Here is a 20,121-nt window from a genome sequence, read left to right on the forward strand (position 1 = left end):
CAGAGTCCATCCATGTGATCCCTGGAGAATGGCGAAATTCGAAAACACTTAGCGGGACACTTGTTTTGGGTTATTTGTGTTTAGATGGTATCTATTCCCCTGTGCAGATACTATGTTTGTGCTCGTATCTAGAGCACTCAAGTAGGTAGGTAGTACGACGTCTTATCTTGGTAGTACCAAGGCTTGCTAACTCCATAGGATCAATTCCCAATGAATAGAAAAATTCTGTATACAGTTCCATAGCCTCGATACATGCAGATATTTACAGCCTGATTCATTGTGGCTTTTACATCCTTCAACCTGGACGCCTCTAGGATCTACGGGTATTCCTTCTACCCACATAATAAGTCTTCTTGACTCCTTATAAAGAGGGCCACTTATCTCGTCCTGAACAAACAACAGGGCCTTTCTGATGACTTTATACCATTACGGCCACTGAAGGCTCCAACGACTAGCATGTGTCGATTGTTATACGATTCTTTTCGGTCTAGTCTCCTTCGTCAGATCCATCCGATGACAGCGAACTTTCCGATCTTTCTGAACTCTCTGAACTCTCTGAACTTTCAAAAACTGTCATTCGAAAGTTCCTTTTCTCGTACAAGATATCCATAATCTTTTCTCCGCATTTGGCATTCGTCGCTGCTGCTTTAAGTACTTCCTCAGTCACTGGAAGTCCGCTTCTCCCTTTCTGTTGCAGGAGATATTCCATTATTCTAACTCCCAGATACACGTTCCCTGCTGCTGTCTTGACCACTTCTTCAGTCACTGGAAGTCTTTCTCCTTCTTGTTGGAATAGTAACTCCATAATCCTATCACCAGAGTACGCATTTCCTGCTGCTGCCTTTACAACTTCCTCAGATATTGGAAGGCTTCCGTCTGCATGCTGATAGAGTAACTCCAATATCTTATATCCAGAGTCCTTATTTCCTGCTGCTACCTTTACAGCTTCCTCAGATATTGAAAGGTTTCCGTCTGCATGCTGATAGAGTAACTCCAGTATTTTATTTCCAGAGTCCTCATTCCCTGCTGCTGCTTTTACAACTTCTTCAGATATTGGGAGGCTTTCGTCTGCATGCTGATAGAGTAACTCCAATTTCTTGTATCCAGAGCAACTTCCTGCCGCTGTCTCGATCACTTCCTCAGAGATCGGAAGCCTTTGATCTGCATGCTGAGAGAGAAATTCTAGTACGTTAGATCCAGAGAAACTTCCTGCCGCTGCCTTCATCACTTCCTCGGAGATCGGAAGCCTTTTATCTGCGTGCTGAGAGAGTAATTTCAGGATTCTATCTCCATCAAACTCATTCCCTGCTGCTGCCTCAACTACATCTTCAGAGATTGGAAGGCTTTCCTCTGCATGCTGATAGAGTAGTTCCAGAATCAGATATCCATCCCAATTTCTTGCTGCTATTTTTATCACTTCCTTAGATATCGGAAGGCTTTTCTCTCCTTGCTGAATGAATAATTCCAGAATCTTACCTCCCCAGACCTTAGTTCCTGCTGCTGCCTTAACAAGTTCCTCGGAGATTGGAACCGTTTTCTCCCAATATTTAAAGAGGTATTTTATATGTTCATATCCCCTTTCAGCATTCGCCATTGCTGTCTTGTACACTTCATCTGAGACCAGAAGATCTTTGCCTCGATGCTGGACGATGAGTTTGAAAATCTCGGGTCCACAGATCCCTGTATTTCCTGCTGCCACTTTGATCACTTCTTCAGAGATTGGAATAGCTTTCCCTTGTGCTTTGAAGAGGGTCTTCAATATCTTAGCTCCCCCTTTTCCTGTATTTCCTGCCGCTGCTTTGACGATCTCTTCGGAGATTGGAAAGGATTCTGCACGATGGCGATAGAGAGTCACCATGACCTGATGTCCGTACTCGCCAGAATTTCTTGCTGCTGCCTCGAAGAGTTCTTCAGAGATGGGAAGACTGGCCCCCTGAAGTTGGAAAAGGAGCTCCATGATTATATAACCACACGGTCCATTATTCTCTGCCACTACTTTGAGCATTCCTTCTGAGATTAACAGACCACCTTGCTCACTCTGGAAGAAATCCTGCGAGATCCTGTCCGAAGAATGCCAGATGTCCTGTGCAGAAGCTTTGGCCAACTTCGAAGCAATTGGAATATCTGTACCACTCGAACCGAGCAAGAGCGCTATATCATCATCTTCCGACTTCTCCAAGGCTAATGCTTCTATGACAATACCTGTCATGATCTGGGTAATAATGTTTCGTCTATTTTCTGCCTCCGAATACTGTTCTTGGTAGCCCGGGGCCATCTCGAGGAGCTCTCTTTCAGGCCAATACTGAAACCCAGTATCATCGTTTAGCGGAAATCTCCACGCCAGTAGGATATCAGAAGATCTGCCCGGCGTATTCCATCCCTTGGCTGTTTCTTCCGAAGACTCTTCATGGCGTCTTTTGCAAATGGTCACAGCAGGTGTGATTATCCTGAAATGGTCTTTGCAAAGCCTAATAATACTTGGCCTCGAAGCCCCTTGCAGAAGAAAAACAATATCACCAGGGCTAAAGAATCGTGCAAAAGTTTGGAGTTCCCAATCAACGTCCCATTCGCTCTCATAACCCATTGAACGGGCAGTGTCATTCAAGTACACTCTCACTTTTTGCTGGCCGAAGTCTGATACGTGTCGTACAGAGCAAATATGGCCTAGAGCCCAACCTTTGCCTCTGATAATGGCTAAGTCTGATCCAGGCCAAGTTTCCACAGAACATTCTGGGAAAATGTGGTTGGTAACTTGCTGGAACACCTTGTTCCAGGGTAGGGCATAGTTTGGCGTAAGATCGGGTGTTATAGGGTCAGCACTTAAACCTAAAAGTGCGTAAATTTTATCATGCTGCTCGGTAGCATCGTGGTAGCAGTACATGCCAACAAGCTCCCCAATAGTAAGAGTCCCTCGTGACCCAGGCTCATACTTCGGTCGAAGAAGCGCCCCCTTGATAAGAAATGCGACTGGGCCTATCATTTCTTGATACTTTGAAGGAAGACCGAATCCCTTGAGGCCTTCCCACAAGGCGTGTCCATTTATCTGAACAGAGCCACACATAATATAAATGAATCGTGCAACACCAACCTCCTGAAGCACCTACTAACATCTTTAGTTCACACCCCATTGACAGTGGACTTTATATGGAGTAATATCTTACCCAGATACGGCGAAACCAAGCTCTTCGAAACAAATCCATACATAGTTTTTCGCACCCCTCAATATCTATATCTTGTCCTTCTGCCAGGGACTGAAGTTTCTCAAGCGCTTTGTCGCCATCCTCATAAGCCTCTCCAAGCCAAACAGTGACATGTTGGGCTTGTGCATATATAGTCCGCATCAGTGGGATCTGCTCGGACTTCTCGTCCAGATCATCCTGGTTGATGCATATAGCATCAACCCACAGTATTCTCTCAAGCTGCCGATTCCGGAGACGTAACAGCGCAAGATAGAGGTTCTCGGTCACGGGAAACTCACAATTGTTCACTTTTATGGTTCGAGATCTCATGTTACTTCCCCATACGTAGGAAAGTGCCTCGTAGAGGTGCGAATCCGCGCCGCTGTCTGACATTAAGTCATAGATGAAGAGTTTGCATTCTATTTCTGCATATTTGTTCTCATTCGGCAGAAGGCGTATCATGCGAGTAGTGGGATGTGGAGACTTAGATTCTAGCGGAAGCTCTTCGTAGGTAAAGGCAGAGTTGCGGTTTCGTTTTAGGGACATGGTGTGTATTCAAGTCTTTTATACGGTATTCAGTGAATCTCGTATGGACCATATATCAACGCGTTAACCAGTAGACCAGAAACGACCTATCGCATCTATCTAGAGAGCAGACAAATAGATATGTCTCAACACCGTGACCAGTGTGGAGTAAGAGGTCGAGATGCACTCTTGGGGGGGGTGGGATGTCTAAGGTAATGGACTACAGGCGCGCCAACTCAGAGGTGAAAGGTGCATGGCGCTGAGCTGGTGCGGCTGAATGGCGGGGTCACTGAGACCGATCAATGCTAGCAACATTACTAATCTAAGGACATTGTTTTCAATCCTCGTGAACAGATAGGGAGAAGATGTATTGTTGGATTATAGAGCTTTATTTATTGTTTTTATCTCTCCCCATTTGGTGTCTCTATAATACCGGGCTCACCAGAACCACTCCGGATCTTTCTCATTGAGTTTGACTTACAACTGCTTACACATCTTTCTAGAGCACAAGAAATGAACCGATAATTGCTTTTTTGTGACATCATTGGCTAAAAGGTGGGTTAGTAGTACTAGTTAGTATAAACTCGTGAGTACAATTCTGTTTTGTTGCTGGGGATATATATTTAACCAGCAGTTCATCATTGGTATCTCTGAGCATCCAAAACCATGAGGCTTCAGCTGGCAAGGCCCAATTCATGTGTCCTAGTGCAATACTATACTAGATACACCCCTTAACACTACTTCTTAAGTTGAATTGTATTTGTAGATGGTTGACAACACGGTCTAGATACCAGAGCTTACCATCGGAAAGACATCTAATGATTATATTAGTAATACATGATTATGAACTTATGCAACTCATTATACTGAATTCCGTAAAAATGAAGTCAAGCCTCTAATCTGACAATATGATGTGTCTCGTATACGTATAGGCGCTGAAGTAACTTGTAGATTACTAGTAGAATGTGAATTTACATGGGATGTTCCTGATCCTGCGTCGACACGACCGGAGATGGAGCATTTGCAAAAATGCCACCAGAACTTACATACCAGGAAAAACTTCGGATCTTTTGTCCTCATATACTACTATTCAACTAAGACATATAATGATAAGATTAAGACATGAACCACGAGCACAAGGAATGTGAAACGACAAAAGAGGGAATCTTGCTGCGCTGCTTGAGATTGGGACAGGTTTCATCGACAAAAGCAGAAATGGGAAAATAAAAAGGGATGGGCAATGAGAAGGAGGTTATGCAGGTCCAGCGACAACTGTCAGCAAATTAAAAAGATGCTATCTCTGACCCCAAGCTTCGCAACATGGGCAGCGCGAAACAGTTCGGAGATCTTTCGACCAGATTAAAGAAGACATGGGAAGAAGCCAAAATCAGGAGAGGGAAAGAGCAGAGCAGCAGCAGGAATCCATCACCTCTTGTCCGCAACCCTCTGAGTTAACAAAGGGGGAATGCTGCCAGTCGTTAAGATAAACGGAACGTTGCATTTTCCCCTCTCCTCTCGGATAAGAAGCTATTAACGTGAATAAACGGTCGACTAATCTTTTCCCCGTCGACAGTCACAACTGCCGTGCCACGAATCTCATTACATAGGCACAAACGGCGACCGGGGTCAACATGCAAGATCCGTCTCCCTCCGGAAAACAGGTTTGGGAAGAGCTCAAGCATCGCTGATGCTATCAATCTGACTCTGGCTTGCTTCACGCGCCATGCGAGCCTCGATTTCCCTCAGCTGACTCTCACGAGCCAGCAGTTCCTGTCGCTTCTCAGCGATCTCGCGCTGCACCTTGAGTTCGATCTCACGGAGCTTCTCCTCCTCGCGACGAAGCTGCTCCTCCTTCAGTCTAACGGACTGGGATGCTAGGTCTTCTGGGTTCATCGAAGAGTCTTGTGTACTATGGCTAGGGGTCAGTTTTCGTTCCAGCAGACTGTAACAATGGCAAGCGGGTATACGTACGGCGTAGCACCATCAACACTCTTGCTGAGCTTCTCAGTACGGTAGTTTTCGTAGAGGAAGTCGTGAGTAATTTCCTTAAGGTCTGCGAGATGGCTGTGAAGAAGAGCGCTGCGGATGGCCAAGAAGTCCGAGTGACGAGGGTTCTCAACGTCCACGACACCCCAAGGATATTGCCTGGCCCGCACCTTCTTGCCGTCAATCTCAACGAAGTCCTCGGAGCCAACAATGGCAAACGGCATCAGACCACGAAGCTCAGCATTCTCCTCCACGGTGTCCTCATCGTCCTCCTCGATATCGTAGGGGAAGTTGTACACGGGAATGCGGTAGTGCTCAATATCCTCCATGATGAGCTTCTTGGATTCGGCCAATTCGGCAGGGGTAAGAGAGTCGGCCTTGCCGATGACGGGGATGACGTTGACACGGGGAGAAAGGCGCTTCATCAATTCGATGTCCAGCTCACGCAGTCCATGGCCGGTGGGTGTGATGAAGTAGAGCAGGACGTGAACACGGTTGTCCCTGAAGCGGGGGTTACGCTTGATTCGTGATTCCTCCGCAAGAATATCATCGTATTGGCGCTCAAGGTATCCAACAATTTCGCCGAAGCTGTTGGGACGGTCAGTATACGTAGGGGGCGTTGGGAAGGCGGCCAAGTTCAACGTGCCTTGCTTCGTTGTCAATCTGGTCTCCGAAACCGGGGGTATCAACGATGGTGAGGGAGATGCGGGTGCCTTCGTCGTCCAATTCCAGCTCTTTGCGAGATTTAATTAGTGGCGTGTATGCTGGTGGTCCATGTTCCGGTGACTTACCAACTGTGACTGGCTTGATGCGGACACCCTCCTCAATGTGAGCGTTGGCCGGGTCGTCGCAGTCCTTGCCTTCCAGGACCTTCTTTCCACAAAGAGTGTTGACGAAGGTGGTACGTCCTAACGAAAAGGGGGAATTCGGTCAATTCTGCAATCGGTGTTGTTTTGTATGATGCAGCACATACCGGTTCCGCTGGCACCACAGACCATCAGGCAGAACTGGATACCCTTCTTGACATTCTTCTTGCGACGGAGCTTCATCTGGGAATTAGAGCAAGAAATTAATCGTGGACAAATCTCTGGCCGAGAGCCTGAAGACAGAAAATGAAAAAAGAAACCACGGTTCAGGGGACAATGGACGGGGTGGGTTGGATGGGAGGGGGAAGGAGCATGGATAGGCTTCAGAGCAACAAGGCCAGAAAGGGGAAGGAAGTAACATACCGCGTTGAACGACATGATGAATTAATAGGGGAGGAATGGAGGAAATTAAAGAAGAGAGAAGAAGAAATTGAAGAAAATAGAGGTAGAAAGCGAGTGGCAGAGACAAGGACGAAGGTGGTTTGAGCCAAAGGAAAGGAATGGGGGGGGGAAACAAGAGAGGTGGAATGAAGGTTGAATGAATTAGATGGAGGAGTGGATGGGATGGGATGTGGAATGGCTGCGTTGCTCCCCTGAGGTTCGACGACGGGCGGACACTCTCTGGGCAAGCTGGAGGGACTAAAGAGCCGTTTGGCTGGCGCTTGCTACTGATCTGGCAGTTAGGGGATTTGCTCTACTCTCTCTAAGGGGGATTTCCTCCCTTCCGTTTTCCTGCCCGTACCAGTTTTTACCGCTCTGGAACGGCCACAACTGCCCCCTTTCACCCTGCAGTTCCCAACGGTCCAATCACCACCCTTCTTCTTTCTCCAGATTGATCGGTCGCTGGTAATATTGGTATCACTCGTAACCGATGATACATCGATACCTTACTGGTCGTACCACTCCCACTTTTCTAAACAGTCCAGTTACTCTCCCATGGATAGCGGGCTCCCAGGCACGGTTCCTGTATGGAGTAAATGGAGTCTAGTAGTTATCACCCTACTAAGCACTTAAGGTACATGCTTACGAACGCTTTGTTCAATTGCTTAGATAGCTGCCGATTTTAATGTACAGTAGGATTCCCATCTAGTATGCCCGGACCTTGTCTTTGGGTATCTACCTACTTGCGTGCTCATTTAACACTCATTATAATACCTGTCCAATCTGGGGACGCCTTGATCATCAATTATTGTCTTTTCACTGAGCGAGACACACTCCAGGTCTCCACTCAGCGGTTAGTGCTATGACTCGATAGGGAATTTGTTCCTTTAGTCCAGCTCACATATTATCCGCTAACCTGTTCTCTGAGGTACAGAGCGACAAGTCAACCGATTAAAAGCATAAGTGGTTGCTGCAATGTCTAGCTAGCCTCTGTGCTCTCCCCAGTTCTTCTCAGGGGTCGGGGGCAGCAGAAGGCGTTTCCACCGCCGCCGTGGGTCGCTGCGGGCCGCCGTAGCGGTAAGCAATTACCCAAATACCATACAGCTTGATATTTTAGGCCTCAGGCCTGAAACAATGGCTCCGAGACATTTATTACTACGGAATACTATTCCTAACCGCAGAGCTGTAGACTGACCGCGCGGGTTCGAATCACGCCCTTGTCAGTACATGCTTTTTTCTTGATCTCGATCATCTTCACTGAAATACATTAAGAAGTTCCTTTTCGGTTCCTGTATGGGTATATAGATGATGTGCATTGATCTCCGTTGAACAACATCACCACCCTACGCAGACAGTCTATTGGCCCGGAATCCGCTGCCCTTCCGGCATCCCCCAGCCAAAAGCGGACCCCCGGGCCTTATCTACTTTACTGATGCTCGGGTGAGGTCAGCGACCGCTGTCGATCTTCTAGTTTCCTGTCTACCTTTCTACCATCCAAAGCTCTGATGGCCTCTTTCCCTGGTGGTCAGAATGAACACCCGACAAGTTATCGATGAGTCTGTGGGGCCACTCTCACTCTCTGCTACATTCAACAATGATACCTCCTGCTTCGCAGTTGGCTTGGACACGGGCTTCTGTGGTAGGTCCTGGCTATGCCCTTCATGCAATAGCTTCCCTTTCGGGATACCCAAGCTAAAGACGTTATGATCTCTATTGCAGTCTTCAATACCGACCCATGCGAGCTCAGAGTATCAAGAGGTATAAATAATAGCATCGGCCCCGCCCTCCTTCAGCTCCGTATCACTAATGCCGTTCACTCCATCTAGATTTCAATGCCGGCATCGGGGTGGTCAAGATGCTCGGCCAGACCAACTACCTAGCTATCGTTGGCGGAGGGAGACAGCCAAAGTTTCCACAGAATAAGGTGTGCGAGCTTCTGCATCTATCTGGCGCAGCTTATACTCACACAGCGGTCGCAGTTGGTTATCTGGGATGACGCAAGACAGAAAGCAGTAATTACGCTGGAGTTCCGCACCTCGGTCCTGGGCGTCCGACTGTCCAAGTCGCGCATCGTTGTCGCCCTCCTCAATAGCATCCACATTTTCGCTTTCTCGAACCCGCCGCAGAAGCTCTCTTCTTTCGAGACAACGGATAACCCACTGGGGCTGGCTTGTCTAGGGCAGGAGGTGCTCGCTTTCCCAGGTCGGTCCCCTGGCCAGGTCCAACTGGTGGAGCTCGAAACGGGGAACGTCAGCATCATTCCTGCCCACAGCACGCCGTTGCGCGCGATGACTTTGAGTCCCGATGGTGAAGTGTTGGCGACGGCGAGTGAAGCGGTACGTCCCTGTCCCTACGATGGCGAATGCGACGCAGACTACTGACAAAGCGCATTCTATCTAGGGCACATTGGTCCGGGTCTTCTCTACGGCTAACTGCACCAAAATGGCCGAGCTACGACGCGGTGTTGATCATGCAGTGATATTTTCGCTTGCCATTTCGCCCTCGAATCTTCTACTGGCTGTGACATCTGATAAATCTACCCTGCACGTATTCGACCTTCCTCATCCTCGGCTACCCACAAACCGTACCCAAGCTGCAGCTTCCCCGACCGAAGAACCAACGAACCAGAAATGGGGCATTCTCGGGAAGATTCCACTATTGCCAAGGGTATTCTCTGATGTGTATTCATTCGCAAGCGCCCACTTTGAGATGGGGGAAGAAGCACCACCTGGCTCACATTATGTCCCGCCCCTGGGTAACTCATACGGGAGCCCCTCGAAAGGCGTGATAGGTTGGCGCGATGATAGGACGATTCTTGTTATCGGTGCCGGCAGGGATGGCCGGTGGGAGAAGTTCGTTCTGCGCGATGGGGATGATGGAAAGCGGTATTGCCTGAGAGAAGGCTGGAAAAGATATTTGGGGGGCAGCTGAAATCCTCTTGTAAGGATGAAGAGTGATTGTTCGCAGGACTACCTATCCGGTTTGCACCAAGGTAGTAGCTGTTCCAGATGCAGGCAAGATTCCGTATGCAAACGCGCATGCGCCCATGCCATAGCATTGATTCTGATATGGACACGATATCGCATGAGCCGGCGCAGGATGAAGCAGCATATAGCATTTCAAGAATAGGCGCTTGACTGCAGCCTTCGGCCACTAAGATCCTGGAGGTCTTGTATTGGATGGCTTTCTCCCAGGACCAGTTAAGAGACTTAGCCCTCATTAGCAATTTCAATATTTAGATAGTTTTGCCAGACATTTAACGGTGTCGATCATGTCTATCTCTGTAGCGTCGGGAGTCGGGCGATCGCGACGCGACCGGCGTCCTCTCTCTGTCGGATCTCTCCCTTCTAGATGGAGATCTAGCTCTATGAGATCGCTCTTCCCTTCTGGGCGACCGATCTCTGCGTCTTCTCTCTGAGTCTCGATCGTCGTCGTGTCTCCGACGGTGAGAACGGTGATGGCGGCTTGATCTCTCACGGCTGTCACGTCTCCGAGATGACTTCTCGCTGCTGCGCATTTTCTCCAAGGCGAGTGCGACCTCCTCTTTCTTCTCTTCAATAAGGAATTCCTTCATCGGATCTTCCTCGTCATGATTCTTGATCAGCTCCTGTAGCTCGATCTCCTCCTTGAGCAGAGGCCGTCTGGCGGGCTCCTCTTCCCTTGATTCACTTCCCCTTCTCTTCCTCCGTCTTCTCCGTTCGTCATCTGTATCTCTGTCATCATGATCCTTGCTAGTCGTATCGCCCATGAGCTTTGCGACATTGTCTGTTTCCTCCTCGTCATCGCGCCGCTTGTACCTCACGTGGTCCACACGCAGCACTCTCCCTAGAACTGTTGCCCCACCAAGATTGTCGACTGCGAGATCTGTACTGCGCTGATCTTCGTACTTCAGAAAGGCGAAACCCCGACTCTTTCCAGTCTCTTTATCGCGCACGAGATTGATGTGCACGGGCTCGCCGTACTGCGAAAAGATGGTTACAATATCACCCTCGGACAAGTCGTATGGTAGTCCACCGATGTAGATGTATGCGGTATCTCTGTAGTCTGCGTGCCAGGAAGCTTCCGGGGGTCTGAGATGTCCACAAAGATTAGCAGAGAAACCAATAAGCCGGGTTGAAGATAAGCATGACATACATGGCATTTTCGAGCTCGCGTTTATTGAGCGCTTGGATCTGGCGAATATTATTCATTGTTGTGTCAAGGATCGCAAGAGCGAGCCAGTATTTCCCTCAAAACAAAAGGACCGGATAAGAGCGCAGCTGAATCGCGCCGCAAAGCAAGAGATTGAGTGGCTGAGTGAGGGATTGGAAGCAGCAGAAAAGCTGGCGGGTTCAGCTCATCACGGGCTGGCTCCGCGGGAGGGTCCCACCCGCAAGAACGCCGACACTTTGGATTGTTTACTGGAGTGCAACTTAACGTATTTCTCGACAAAACCGCCTGCCTTTTGAACTAACAACCCCCACCAGCTGTGTGATTTGAAAAGCAACAGCGGAAGTATCTACGATACCGCTCATCCGGGTGGGCAATTTGGCCACGGACCCGCCGTTAAAGTTACAAGAGATCGTCCCCAACGCCAGATTCCCCTGACCCCAAATCCGCTTGCCTGGACCGATATCCACCATCTCCTTCAAACTCCGCGGCTCACGCGTCAAAGCCGTCGGACTAATCTCGCAATTACTCGGACGCTACATGGCATGGTCTGCGCCAACTGAATATAGTCGAAATCGAACAGACGATGTCTGCGTCAAGCCAGAACCCCGGCTCCAGATTCGGCACCGGAAACAATAGCCGGCCGTCGAGCAAGGATGGGCCCAAGAAGAACATCTGGTCTTCTATGCTGGATAGTGTCGCGAATGGAAAGCGTCTGCCTGAGAAGAACCTGCTTATCCTAGGTGCGAAGACTTGGTTTCTGCTGCCGTGGAGCAGCATCGGCATTCTACTATTTTGGGGTTGGGTCGCTAATACTTGGACTGAATTCAGGAGGCACGCCTGAGAGTCAAAGAGAATTCCTAGACACACTCGCCGCAGATTCTTCCGATCCTAGTTTGTCGAACGATAAGCGAAAAGGGAGAGTACCGCCAGTAGCCAACCAGTTCGCTTTGGGATATACATATCAGGATGTGCTAGATGCGGACCACGAAGGTAATTGCTTCCTTGGGTTGGGTTGAAGGAGGGGGTTTGATTCTGCGTTGTACGGGTTGCTGAACAAATGGTGCTCCGGCGAACAGATACTCTTGCGCGCGTCTCCGCATACCTACTCTCTGAACCGTCTCTGTCTTTCGCTCCCCTTCTCAAGCCGCTCCTGACCCCTCAATCGATTCCGGAAACACTCGTCGTGATTTTACTGGACTGGTCGGACCCGTGGACATGGATTCGGCGACTCCGAGAATGGGTCCGTCTTCTCCGACACGTGCTGATATCACTCGACGACGAGACGAAGATCGTCATGGAAGAGAATCTCACGGAGTGGAGGGACCGGAAACGAGGCATGGATTCGAGTTCAGGCGGGGCACAAGGATTCACCAGCTCCGCAGGCCCTGTAACGATACCGTTGGGACCAGGCGAGTGGGATGAGGGGCTTGGGATTCCCATGTGTGTGGTCTGCCAAGGGGTACGTTGATCTACTAAAGGCTTCCGGCAAGTCTTTATATTAACAATTTCTCGCATCATGCAGGCGGACAAGATTGAAAAGTTGGAGAAGGACCATGGCTGGCACGAGGAGCAATTCGACTTCATCCTTCAGTTCATGAGAACACTACTACTTAAACGTAAGTACAGCAGCCAATACCGCTTGAGGTTCAATTCTAACAGAAAGCAGACGGCGCATCGTTGATCTACACCACACCGTTCCTCGCAAACTCTCTGCAGAGCCTAATACACTCCTCTCTCGGCATACACTCTCTCCTAAAAAGACAGTCCCTCAAACACAACGTGATCGACCGGGACAAGATCCTGGTTCCCTCGAACTGGGATTCTTGGGGCAAGATCCGAATCATCCGTGAAGGCTTCGACATGGAAGGTATATCGACAGCATGGTCGATTGAGATTCAAGATCCCCCGGAGCCACTCACGAACGGCGTGGACGATCGCAGTTCCGACGAACAAACCGCAAACGCAGTGGACGACGGAACCAGCGCCGTGGCGATCTTCGAGCAAACCATCCAGGACCCCAAGCGCGACACATCGATGGCCCTCACAGGCAGCCAACGAAACGGAAACAAGATCGAGGTAGACACATCCGACATGCAGAGCTTCCTCACGAAGCAGCTCGAGGTCTTAGAGCAGCTGAAGGCGGAGGACGAGAAAGACCGCGCAGCCAAAAAGGTGCCCCAGCTTGAGATGTCGCCATTAGACGACAATGGACGAGTCAACGAGCATATCGGTCCCGTGCAGTTCAACATGGGAGGAATCCAAGTCGACGCAGACGACATGCTCCGGAAGCTCAAGGTAAGATACCTCCCTAGTATCCCCCCTCCCAATCAACAAAACCCCTAACCACCCCAACCCCAAACAGGAACGCGAAGCCAGCCGCTCCCAAAGAAAAGAAACCCTCTCATCATCTGCCGGCGACGAAAAAGCCCACAACCAAGCACTAGCGAACTTCTTCGCTGGCCTGGTCAAGAAACCGGGGGCGAGTCCCCGCGGAAGCCCATCAGCGTAAAAGATAAAGCGATAAATCGGTGGTGGGTGGTAGATGCTTTTTCTTGTTTGATTCCTGTCATTATGGCGGTCATTGTTCATGTTGATGTTGATGTTGGATTGTAATTTTATTCTTTCCTTTTTTTTTTATTCCCTCTTTCTTTTTTTCATTTTCACACATTCACGATGCAGTACATACATAACATATTTGGAATGAGTGATTATAACTAACGGGGGATTGTGGCCTGGCTGGCTTGGTGACATCTCGTTGTTACTGCTGCTGCTTCTCGTTGCTGCTGCTGCTGTTGTTGCTTGTGATACCAGAATGGATTAGGCTGGCTTTTTTCTTAGGAGTCGGAGAAAGATGAATGAATTTTCGATAGTACTTAATTGTTTTTTTCTCGTTGCTTGCTTTTAGCTCCTGAACATGGTTGATTGAAAGACTTGTCTTCATTAGCGTTGCTTTGGAGTCTCATGATTGTTGAAGAATAAATGAATAGCTTCGTTTGTATATTTCGAGTTGGGCGTGTTATCAAAGACAACCATATGCTATCCACTCAAAAAACCAAAGTTAAATCATATTATAATGTCATATTGCTGTAACCACCCGAAACCACAACTAGTACTAGGAATACAGATATCCGAATCACAACAACGAAAACTAAATCAATCTATCTCTCAGAGATACACTAAGAATTACATACTGTAAGTATAGTAGAAAACCATCACCAGTTCTCCCAAACAAAATCAGGCAGCACATGACGCATAATATTCCAATGCTCGAGCGCAGCCCGATCCTGGTACTTATGAAGCAGGTGGGTGTTCTTAGAGTGGAGGACACGACGACCGCCCTTCTCGATATCTTGGAACCGACTCGCGTCGATCTCAACCTTTGGCATCAGATACATCTGGCGGAACTTGCTGCCCATGTAATCGGCGGAAACGGGGTCGCGGAAGGTGAGCGGCGTGGCGGAGCTCTTCTTGCAGAAGATCACCATGTTGGTGAAGTCGGCGGTGAGGTCAGAGTCGGAGGCCTCGCGGAAGATGCGGCAGGTCGGGAAGACGTATTGGATGGTGCGGACGGTTAGGGCGGCGGGGTAGAGAGAGATGTCGCCGGCATAGTTCTATCGAGGTTAGTTGGGGGATGGTGGGGGGTTGAGAGAGGGAGGGGGCTTACGATGGCAATGACTCCGTCATCCTTGAGAAGGGAGGATAGGCCTTCGAGGAACTCGAGAGTGAAGAGCTCGAGGGGCTCGGCGCCTCCGGTGAAGACGTCGTGGACGATATAGTCATACTGGGCTGGGGGAGTGCGCTTCACGAAGGCGGTGGCGTCTTCGATGGCGGCGATGTGGTTCGAGGGAAGGTGGAAGTATTCGGTGGCGAACTTGTGCACGACAGGGTCGATCTCCACGATGGTGGTCTCGATGCCGTGGTGGATCAGGGCAGAGGGCGTGGTGCCGACACCGAGACCGCTGGTAGAGGTTAGGTTTCTGCTTGGAGAGCGAGTTGCTGCTGAGCTTACATGACAAGTGCCTTGCTGTTGGCATCTACGCGGGGCTCGCCGTGGTCAGTTTCAACCAGGCGGACGGCCTCAAGCATGGTGAAGACCGAGTAGATGGGGTCCATAACGGCAGGGTTGTAGTTGTGGGGCATCTTGGTCCACTGGCCGCCGAGCAAGCTGTGGTCGCAACGCATGACACGGAATCCATCATTCAGGTTATCCAAGACGGAGATGTAACCGGTGGTGGAGTCCTGGCGGGCAACAAGGGCGAATCCCTCGTCATTGAGGAAAGAGTTCAATGCTCCAGAGTTCATGTGGACATTGGACGTCATGGAGAACAGAAGGGAGGGAATAGCAAAGAGCAGGAACTTGGAAGGGGCAATAGCGGTGTAGAAGACTGGGAGCAAGAGTTGGAGACCAGCACGAGAAAAGAAGAAGGTAGTTCCAATGAACTTGGCCAGGAAAGCTTTGGCGAACTTCTCGCCAGTCTTGTAGAGGATATAGGTAACCACGAGAGGAACGTGCTCAGCGACTGCATCACCGTGCTGGCTCAGATTCAAACCCGACTGCACCAGCTTACCAGCACAAGCCACGGAGAGCAGAACCAGAGGGTAGTAGGAAATGACCTCTGTGACTACAGCTCCGAAGGGGTTTCCCATAACGGAGCTCGATGCGAACAAGAAACTCTGAACGGTAGGAACCCAGAATGCCACAACAGGGAGCAGGAAAAGAGCCCGGCGGCCAGTCAATCGCTGGATGTGGTCTTTAAGGAACCATCCAGCAGCGCCAATGAGTGCCACTCCATAGCCGTGGAAGATATGGGCAGGAGCCGAGCCATATACTGGCGTCAGCATCAGCACCGTCAATGGCGAGTAGAACGCCGTCAAAAACAGCAGAGCAGCGCCAGTCAGCAGCTGTCTGGTGGTGGGCTGGACAAGACCAGCCAGGGAAGACATGATGTCAGACCTCCAACCCTGAGGGAATCCGGTAGGACCGATCAATTGAAAGCTTCTGTAGGATCCAATTAGTCTAGGTCTATCTCGCGACTGTATGTTTGTTGGCTCCTATTTAACAGCGGAAGAGCTGGGGCGGGGAGCTTCAATGCAACGCCACAACGTGGGCCAAGAAGAATCCCTGAAGACCCACGATGTGAAACAGATTGAAACCAGGCTAGTCTTACCGGTACTTCTCAGATAGAAAGTCGGACTGATCAACGGACGGTCATTATTCGCTCGGGCGACGTTTTGACGCTGAGGATAATTTCCTTTGCCGCCCGGCGCTTCCGGCCCGAATGGGTTTAGTTCCCCCGCGTGTCTCGCCGCGCTTCTCTTCATCCTCAACTTCCCATCGTCATCGACCTTGACTGATCCCACTACTACGCCCATTATGCCTCTTTTCCCTGTGGGTACGGGTGTCGCTCCGGACGCAGACTCTTCCCAGATGGAGTCAGACCCCGTGAAAAGAACGCAGTCACCATCTGCGGCGACGAAAATCAAAAACCGGCGCAAGCGCTATCTGGACATGCACCCGGAGTATTTCTCTGCTGATCTCGAGCTAGCCGGTCCGCTCGCTCTGCTCCTTATAGACTGATTGGTTTCACATTCAGTCGCTCTGTCAATGACAGGGGATGTTAAAGCCAAGCTAATATGCCAGCCCTGCAGACCCGTTGCTGTATGATCGCTTGATCCGTCGATTCCAGACTCCAGCCGAGAGGGAGGCTGAAGGACGTGCCAAAGGCTTCTCAGGTGTGCTGCAAGCGGACCTATGTAGATCCGAGGCCAAGTTCGAGGCCCTTTCCCATCCTGATCCTCACGCCATGTTCAGCTATACTCGTGGCCCAAACGGAGAGATCCTCGCGGAAGATAGAGACGAAATTCCCCCGAATAAGGAAGAAGGGGAGAAGGCGTGGCGATGGGAGATGACCTTGCGGTTCCTGAGGGGTGAAGATGGCGATTTCGATTATGCCTCGGTTGACGACAATGATGAGTATGATGATTGGAACGCCGAGCAGGAAAAGTACTTCGATGATGAAGAACCAGAGTGGCTTGTGGAAGGAGTAGACGATGGAGAAGTCAAGTCCCATCTGCAAGGCGAAACTGGTATTGAGGATTTCTGATAGTCAAATCGGTACTCTCCGGTGTCGCTCATCCGGGTGTTGTGGCTTGACTTAGAAGTCCTGGTGGCTAGTTACGCTTTGCGTTTTCCCTCGAAATATGCGCTTACCTGCAGGTCTTCACTTGTTCAGCTGCTTCACGATTTTGGCAAGGGAGCGGAAGTTTTTGCTGCGCTTGTTTGCAGCTTATTCTCGCCGAATGGGCTGGGACCCCATTTTCATATCACACGATCAAAACGTCATTAATGACGCATCTTCCATATCCGTAATGGGAATGCCTCATAGCTCTTGCTTTAGCAGGCCCTCTCGCCCTCCTGCCGAACTGAGAATGCAGTGCTCTTCGCTGTATCTTAATAAGGATGAATTTCATTCCGTGGATACGCCTACTGAACCAGGCTACTGTATCCAGGATGAAACTATACTTGCTCGCGGCCAGATTGAGCGTTAGTGATGTCACGTCCCATTCGGTCATCAGCCTCACTACTTCGCAGGACCAGCATCTTGGTGACTCCGTCGGCCAAGTGACCTCATTAAAGGCCTCAAATATGATGTCTGTTATTGCTCATGCGCTGAGCTTTGTGCTGCGGATGCAGGAACAACATAGTCAAGTGGTTGAGCCATGTTGCCTTGGTCCATTTCAATGTGCTTTAGGAAGTTGGGGAAGGATCGAACGTCAGACTAGCGGCTGGTCTTTCTTCGGTTAGTGTTAACGCTCGTCTATAGCATCAATACCAACCTCCGTTACACCTAATCTTGTTCTTGAAGTAAATTGCCTCGGTCATTCAATACTCAGCATAAACTCGCTTCCCGTGAATGCTCATTCAATCTCATCATCCAACACCTCGTGAACCTTCTTTTTCTATACTCTATATTTATATCCACAATGTACGCTCTCGAGGATTTAGACGTCTACATCATCTCATCCTACTTTTTGCCTGTGGAGCGGTGACGCTCCAGGCCGGTGTTGCTGATGGCATCGCTTGCCCTGCCATGATCATGTCATGATGTCGTGAGAAAACTCGCCAGGGCGCAAGTATGACATGGCTTTATTGCCTTGATGCCGCTTCCTTCCCGCAGAAACTCCGTCGTCAGCATCCTCCTTCCCATCGTTCAACACTTGTTCTGCAAAGTACTGTTGGCTCTAGCTATAGCAGAACATAGCTCTATAAGTCCAACTCAGCTTTGTAAGCCTTGCAGTCGATCATTTGCTATATTGGCTGCAAATCTTGGTTCTCCGCTCGCTTCTCTATTCTTTTCCCTTATTTATCGTTGTGACTTACACAACGCTATCTTATCGGATATACCTTGCTGCCAGGTATATCCCATCGTGGACCAGGAAAAGATCCACTCATCTCAAAAGACCCGTATCAATAAAGATACATGTCTTCCACTTCCTCCTCGTCCTCCTCGAGCATTGTCCACAGTGTCGGCTCCAGCGAGCTGGATCATGGCCTCGGGAGGTTGACTATGCCAGGCTCCAAGCCTACTTCTAGCCAAAGCAGCGACTACCAAGCTGTGAAGGTCGACGACAAACTCAGCATGAGCATAACCTCCGAAGCATCCAATAGTGTGGATGTGCTCAAACTTATGAGAAACTATAAGTTCAAGGATTCCTTCTACAGTAGCACAGGAGAGGTTCTAGGCAGAGGTTCCTACGCACAGGTTCGCGTCGTCTATAAGCGCAACAGCAAGAACGAGACTTCTCCTTATGTCGCCAAGGAGTTCTTTGAGAGAAAGAATGTCCCATACGAGGTTTGTGTGCGTGATATCCGTAAAGAATTCATCGTCGCTCGTCATGCTCGTCATCCAAATGTCGTCAAAACTGTTGACCTTTGCATCAAGGAGACACAATTAAGCATTGTCATGGAGTACTGCAGCCAGGGTGACCTTCTAGATCTTGTTGCGATCGGTCACCTAAGCACCACTGGCCAGTTGTGCCTTTTCAAGCAGCTTTTACGAGGCGTATCCTACCTTCATAGCCATGACATCGCCCATCGCGACCTCAAGCCGGAGAACCTGCTCCTCACAGAAAGGGGCGTTCTCAAGATTACTGACTTTGGCTTCGCCGTGGTCTTCAGGGACCCCGAAATAGATCCCAACAGAGTCCGCTATTGTTCGAACAGCAAACTCTGCGGTACCAAATGCTACCTGCCACATGAGGTATGGTACACTAAATACTACGACCCACGCCGGCTTGATGTGTGGGCCTGTGCCTTAATCGGACGGTGCTTGTTCAACTTGAAATTGGCATGGGAGGTCTCCAATATGAATATTGATGCGGATTTTTATCGGTTTATAAGTACCTGGATGAAATTCCGGAGCAGCCGTTGTTCCAGCCTTATCGATTGGCCAGATATTTACGAATGGGCGCCAGGGTTCCGTCCTGAAGACTACCCCAGCCCAGAAATATGGTCTTTGATCCTTATGATGCTGCACTTTGACCCAGAGCGGAGGCTCACCATCGACCAAGCTTTGAATGATCCTTGGGTTCAGGCTATTGAATGCTGTTCCCCAATGGAACTTGAAACAGCATCTACAGACTCTTTTTCTCCTCTTGATAATCATCATCATTATTATTATACCCATGGGCTGCCATCACAACAGCACCTAGCAGACACGGCCACCGAGGCCCCGCCCCCGAGCGTTCCAAGTTCCGGGACCGAGACAAGCGGATCAAGTGGCCTTAATACGCCAGTATATTCAAGCACTGAATAGCTCGCTAGGATTTAATATACCTCGGGACTATGGTTATTGAATCCTCTGGCTGAGATAAAATCCTTAGCCTACTAGACGGATCCAACCGCAGTGCAATAGTTCTGCGTTTCATTATTGAAGATCGGGGCCCATAATGTGGGCAGAACAGACATCATTGACCTATACAAGTCATCAGACTAACATTCGATGTGTTTATGTTGATGCTTTAGCTCGATT

The 20,121-nt window shown here is 49.6% G+C and overlaps 9 protein-coding genes across 9 annotated transcripts; 5 read left to right on the plus strand and 4 right to left on the minus strand.

The window, feature by feature from the left end:
- Window positions 1-487: 487 nt before the first annotated feature.
- An07g05100 (uncharacterized protein) lies at window positions 488-3,725 on the minus strand (the record flags this gene model as incomplete). The annotated part of the gene is made up of 3 exons (XM_059748451.1): window positions 488-1,350; window positions 1,477-3,100; window positions 3,162-3,725. The coding sequence occupies 3 exons, from the start codon at window positions 3,723-3,725 to the stop codon at window positions 488-490; spliced, it is 3,051 nt and encodes a 1,016-aa protein (XP_059600929.1).
- Window positions 3,726-5,378: 1,653 nt separating this feature from the next.
- On the minus strand, window positions 5,379-6,934 carry An07g05110 (uncharacterized protein; the record flags this gene model as incomplete). Its single annotated transcript, XM_059748452.1, has 6 exons — window positions 5,379-5,619; window positions 5,676-6,278; window positions 6,337-6,424; window positions 6,482-6,598; window positions 6,664-6,739; window positions 6,920-6,934. The coding sequence occupies 6 exons, from the start codon at window positions 6,932-6,934 to the stop codon at window positions 5,379-5,381; spliced, it is 1,140 nt and encodes a 379-aa protein (XP_059600930.1).
- Window positions 6,935-7,056: 122 nt separating this feature from the next.
- Window positions 7,057-8,644, plus strand: An07g05120 (hypothetical protein; the record flags this gene model as incomplete). The annotated part of the gene is made up of 5 exons (XM_059748453.1): window positions 7,057-7,089; window positions 7,265-7,522; window positions 7,921-8,014; window positions 8,293-8,377; window positions 8,467-8,644. The coding sequence occupies 5 exons, from the start codon at window positions 7,057-7,059 to the stop codon at window positions 8,642-8,644; spliced, it is 648 nt and encodes a 215-aa protein (XP_059600931.1).
- Window positions 8,645-8,792: 148 nt separating this feature from the next.
- An07g05130 (uncharacterized protein) lies at window positions 8,793-9,868 on the plus strand (the record flags this gene model as incomplete). The annotated part of the gene is made up of 3 exons (XM_059748454.1): window positions 8,793-8,861; window positions 8,908-9,273; window positions 9,338-9,868. 3 exons carry the CDS (start codon window positions 8,793-8,795, stop codon window positions 9,866-9,868), a joined length of 966 nt encoding a protein of 321 aa, XP_059600932.1.
- Window positions 9,869-10,193: 325 nt separating this feature from the next.
- On the minus strand, window positions 10,194-11,127 carry An07g05140 (uncharacterized protein; the record flags this gene model as incomplete). Its single annotated transcript, XM_059748455.1, has 2 exons — window positions 10,194-11,007; window positions 11,072-11,127. The coding sequence occupies 2 exons, from the start codon at window positions 11,125-11,127 to the stop codon at window positions 10,194-10,196; spliced, it is 870 nt and encodes a 289-aa protein (XP_059600933.1).
- Window positions 11,128-11,672: 545 nt separating this feature from the next.
- On the plus strand, window positions 11,673-13,598 carry An07g05150 (uncharacterized protein; the record flags this gene model as incomplete). The annotated part of the gene is made up of 6 exons (XM_001391561.1): window positions 11,673-11,829; window positions 11,918-12,079; window positions 12,166-12,548; window positions 12,612-12,705; window positions 12,756-13,384; window positions 13,452-13,598. 6 exons carry the CDS (start codon window positions 11,673-11,675, stop codon window positions 13,596-13,598), a joined length of 1,572 nt encoding a protein of 523 aa, XP_001391598.1.
- Window positions 13,599-14,301: 703 nt separating this feature from the next.
- On the minus strand, window positions 14,302-16,033 carry An07g05160 (uncharacterized protein; the record flags this gene model as incomplete). Its single annotated transcript, XM_001391562.3, has 3 exons — window positions 14,302-14,700; window positions 14,754-15,048; window positions 15,099-16,033. 3 exons carry the CDS (start codon window positions 16,031-16,033, stop codon window positions 14,302-14,304), a joined length of 1,629 nt encoding a protein of 542 aa, XP_001391599.1.
- A 430-nt stretch (window positions 16,034-16,463) lies between these two features.
- An07g05170 (hypothetical protein) lies at window positions 16,464-17,638 on the plus strand (the record flags this gene model as incomplete). The annotated part of the gene is made up of 3 exons (XM_059748456.1): window positions 16,464-16,638; window positions 16,739-17,176; window positions 17,307-17,638. 3 exons carry the CDS (start codon window positions 16,464-16,466, stop codon window positions 17,636-17,638), a joined length of 945 nt encoding a protein of 314 aa, XP_059600934.1.
- A 932-nt stretch (window positions 17,639-18,570) lies between these two features.
- An07g05180 (uncharacterized protein) lies at window positions 18,571-19,905 on the plus strand (the record flags this gene model as incomplete). The annotated part of the gene is made up of 1 exon (XM_059748457.1): window positions 18,571-19,905. One exon carries the CDS (start codon window positions 18,571-18,573, stop codon window positions 19,903-19,905), a length of 1,335 nt encoding a protein of 444 aa, XP_059600935.1.
- Between the last annotated feature and the right edge of the window lie 216 nt (window positions 19,906-20,121).

Source organism: Aspergillus niger (assembly GCF_000002855.4).
Source record: "Aspergillus niger supercontig An07".
Classification (NCBI taxonomy): domain Eukaryota; kingdom Fungi; phylum Ascomycota; class Eurotiomycetes; order Eurotiales; family Aspergillaceae; genus Aspergillus; species Aspergillus niger.